At 37.8% G+C, this 4620-nt stretch overlaps 1 protein-coding gene across 1 annotated transcript; it reads right to left on the reverse strand.

The window, feature by feature from the left end:
• Positions 1-677: 677 nt before the first annotated feature.
• LOC101988787 (olfactory receptor 10J5) lies at positions 678-1628 on the reverse strand. Its single transcript, XM_005368555.2, has one exon. The coding sequence runs from the start codon at positions 1605-1607 to the stop codon at positions 678-680; it is 930 nt and encodes a 309-aa protein (XP_005368612.1). The 5' UTR covers positions 1608-1628.
• Positions 1629-4620: the final 2992 nt, after the last annotated feature.

Raw genomic sequence — 4620 nt, forward strand, 5'->3', positions numbered from 1 at the left:
AGTTATTATGAAAAATATAATAAAAATATCGCTACAGAGAAGCTTCCTTAGGATGTTTTATTTACTGCATAGCCTATGAAAATAAGGCATTTTTGCTTTGATCATATAGGAAAATAGAAATAGACATAGAAATAAAAAATATTTAAGGTGTTAACTTAGCTAAATAATGAAATATGGACTTTTTTTCCAAAGACCTTTACCTCTCAGTCAGTAAGAATCAAGCAAACCCTTTCTAAAATGGCTACTTTGTAACTCATCTGAATGAAGGCCTTCTTTCTTGAGCATGAAAGAAGAAATGAAAGCTGTTGGTCCTGCAGTTTACTATCCTTAGACCCCTTTCTACCATGCTACATCTGTCTCTTCTCTACATCCACATCAGACAGAGGTCTTGACTGCTTGAGAGTCCATGAAAAGTGGAAAGCAAAAGAGGTTTCCAAACCAAAGCTATCTAGAACTTAAACAAGTGGGCTTAATCCAACAGAAGATAATTCTTGGACCTGACATCCAAATATTGGAGCCAAAATTTTGTTTTCTGCCACTGAGACTCTAAAATAAAGGCATTTCTACTCTCTGACATTGTTATCTATAGACACTATATTTGATGAGTATATGAATCATGGCTTATTGGTGAATAGACATATTGGGCTGAAGAGTTCCTGACAAAAATTTCAAATCTGTTAAGAAGTTTTTCTGCCCACAGCTCTGCATAGAGCATCCTTGACCTCTTTGTTCCTGAGGCTGTAGACAACAGGGTTCAGCAGGGGAGTGATGATGGTATATGTCACGGAGAGAAGAAGATCTTTTTCTACTGAACTTTCTGACTTGGGTTTGAGATAGGCAATGGAGGCACAGCCATAATGAACAATGACCACAGTGAGATGAGAGGCACAGGTGGCAAAGGCTTTCTTCTGGCCTTCAGCTGAGGCGATTTTAAGGATAGAAGAGATGATGAGGACATAGGAGATAAATATCAGGCCTATAGGCACAAGAATCACAAATGAACTTACACCATAATTGATGATCTCATTGAGAGTGGTATCAACACAAGAAAGTTTCATTACTGGATATATGTCACAGAAAAAGTGTTCCACCACTGTGCCACAGAAGGGCAAACTGAACATGGCTGGCACATGGAGAACTGCCATAACCAGACCCATGCCCAAAGATGCACAAACCAACCAGGCACACATTCCTTTGCTCATGATGACCATGTATCTCAGGGGATCACAAATGGCTACATAACGGTCATAACCCATGGCTGTGAGCAGAAAGCAGTTGTTTGTGGCCAAGGTGACAAAAAAGAACATTTGGGTTGCACAACCTGCCAAGGATATGGGAAGATTGTGAAAAATCAGGCTGGAGAGCATTCTTGGGACAATGACTAGTGTGTACACAGTCTCTGAACTTGCCAACATGCTGAGGAAAAAGTACATGGGTGTGTGGAGGTGATGGTCCATGAGCGTGATCGTCACAATGATGACATTGCCAGTCAGAGTCAAAATATAAATGGTTAGGAAAACCACAAAGAGGGTTATTTGATGCCTTCCAAAGCTAGAGAATCCCAGGAAGATGAATTCTGTCACTTCAGTGAAGTTCTTTCTCTGCATTCTGCTCTGTTGGTGCCTAAAAGCAATAAGAAGGGTCATCTAAGGGAAACTTTCATGAGCAATTGAACTTAAAGTAAGGAATAATGATAGCTGACCTGAGAGAGTGAACCCACTTGCCCCTTCTGTGACCATGAAGTTCACGTCTAGAGTATTTGTCTGTGAAGTAAGAAACATTTGCGTGCCTCTTTGGCTTTTATGTGTATAAACATTATCAAGAAGACTTGTGAGTACATGCTCACCTCACAAAATATAGTGATATTAGGAAGTGAAAGGGGGCAGCACTGTTTAAAAGAATTAATACCAATAAAAGACACACCAAGAAAATGATACAGATGGATGTTTATAGACAAAACCAGCCAGCCGTATGAGGCATTTGAGGAAGACAGACTTTGAAGAAAATGATTGCTAGGTTTGGTGGCAAAGCCACCAAGACCCTTTCCACATAATGTTATAGCTGAATTCTGAGTGTAAAGGCTTGATTTCATCAAGAAAATATATGCCAGATTATCATACTCTCAAAGAGGAACAACTAAAAAGTGGCTTCTACCACATTCAGTCCATTAAAATTTACCAAAGCTCAACCAAAAAAAAAATCTTTATTTACTTATTGTAGTAGTCTTTGGGGCAAAGTCAAGAAAGTACCTGTGGTTGATAAAAGAAATTACTTTCCGCTGTAATAAAAATATTTAAGACAATGTGAGGTATAGAGAAAAGAACATAAACTCCATAGTTGAGAGGGAAAGATTGGGTTAAATATTTGGAGCTGAGCTGATGCCTATTTTGAAAATCACCAAACAGACAATTTGATATAATTATGAGATTCAGAGAATACTAACCTCTTGTTAAAAAGAGAATATGTGGGATGGAGATTTGGTTGCTTGCCATGCATGAGGACTTGGGTTCATTCTCCAAAACTGTGTGGGGCAGTCATGATGGCATACATGGAGGAAGAGGCATAAGGGTAGAAAGTTTAAGATTGTCCTCAGCTATACTGTGAGCTCAAGGCCAACAACCTGGAATGAAATGGGTAGAAACAGACAGACAGAGACAGAGACAGAGACAGAGACAGAGACAGAGACAGAGAAATGGAGATAGACAGGCAGAAGGGGAGAGAGAATATATAACCTTTGGGAGAGCATAAACACTGGCTATTTCATTATTCCTCTTCCATTTTCAGAGCTGCTGAATAAACTTCCTTTCTCACATTCTCTAACTCTTTGCCTGCTGGTGTCACATGTTCAGTGCTTATGAAACCATTTGGTCAGATGTCACTGGAGAAGGTTCCATTGCTAAAGAAGTCAGATTTTGTTTTTCTTCCTTTCCTTGTCTTTTGGTTTGACACATCCGATCCTGCCGCATGGAAACACTCTCTAGCCTTGGTTTCCATGACACCATACTATGTTTCTGTCATCTCAGTGGTTATTTAGTTACTGTTCACGAATCTGTTCATTCTGCCTATACCATGACTATATCCCTGCTTTCTGGCCCAACCTTTGCCCTTGCTTTTTCTATCTGTTCTTTCAATTTCAATTTTCTCTGTTATTCCCATGTTGATTTCTTCCAAATATCTATTTCTATCAACAATACTTTTCTAAATATCCATCTTCTCTCTTGACTTTTGCATGTTATTAAACCATAACAAACTTTGTGTAATTTTGGACAAATTTTATATCATCCATTCTCCACTTCTGTATCTTCTTCAGTGACCTCATGACATTATTCTATGCAAATGCTGGCATCCTGAAGTTGCACCTACTATGCATAAAATTCAGTAGACTTTCCTTAAACTACACCTCATTCTGCCCAAGTTTCTAGATCCATGGTGACCTGCCTAACGTTAAGACATTAAGCTACCTATAATGAATCGTGTCTATAATCTCAGCACTTTGTAACAGAGGCTGAAGGATTACACGTTCGCAACTAACCTCAGCTGCTCTGAAAATCCTGCTGCAAAGTACCAGCAAATGGCAATGATTAAGGTACCTAATCCTCTAGCAAAGAAAACAAAACATACTCTTAGTCTGAAAATCATATGTCTATGGAATGACAAATAATTTTGAAAATGAGCTATAAACTTCAGGAGCCACCTACATCAGTTACTAACTGATACTAATCATGGTATGAGATAAACAGAAATACAGACAAGTAGGATTCAATAAATCACCAAATCTGTGGTTTTCTATGGCTACTGCTTCATTGGTCCCTATTCATTTTCAAAACTGCTGAGACACAGACTTCTATCACACTCTGGAATTCCGAGCAAGTTGGATTGACTAAGTTTATCCTCATAAATCTGTTCATTCACATGTCTCTGAAAACGTCTCCATCGCTAGTACTGCTGCCCTTTGCTTTTTTCCATCTTGTTTTCTTTCTTCCCTGCTTCATTTAACACTTTTGTCTACTGCCCCATGAAAACATAGAACAATGTAATGCAGAATTCAAAACTGGACCATTTATATGGTTAACTATCTTCTTCTAAAGGGCTAAGGTGTCCCAATGATACATTTTCAACAAACTGCTTGTTCCACTGCTCCTGAAACAAGAAAATACTCATGAGGGGAAAACAAACCTGAAATTTTACCCCATGACATATGCAGAAGTTATTCTAAATGAATCATAGGCATGTATAAAAGATAATGTTTTAAGAAATTCTAGGCAAAAATAAGAGATGAAAATTTGTGACCCTCAAATAAGGAAAAGGTTCTTAGTGAAGTAACAAAAGGCTTAAATCAAAACAGAACAAATTACAGCTTAAGCTTCACCATTGTTAGAAAAACAAAGAGATAAACCATACCCTAGTAGAAAGCATTTACAATATAAAACTCTGAAATTATATCCAGAATATATAAAGAACTTTGCAAGTCAATATAAGACACATTTTAAATAGGCAAAATATTTAAACATTTTACAAAAGATTACATAAGAGTCCTAATAATTATATGAAAGGATTCTGAGCCACATTAGCCATTGGAGAGATGCAAAATAAAACCACAGTGAGATACACACCTACTCA

The sequence above is a fragment of the Microtus ochrogaster genome, unplaced genomic scaffold (assembly GCF_000317375.1).
Source record: "Microtus ochrogaster isolate Prairie Vole_2 unplaced genomic scaffold, MicOch1.0 UNK35, whole genome shotgun sequence".
Taxonomy (NCBI): Eukaryota; Metazoa; Chordata; class Mammalia; order Rodentia; family Cricetidae; genus Microtus; species Microtus ochrogaster.

What these genes read in the sequence shown, in the direction of transcription:
- LOC101988787 (XM_005368555.2), bottom strand. Translation starts at nt 1,607, where the DNA reads ATGCAGAGAAAGAACTTCACTGAAGTGACAGAATTCATCTTCCTGGGA.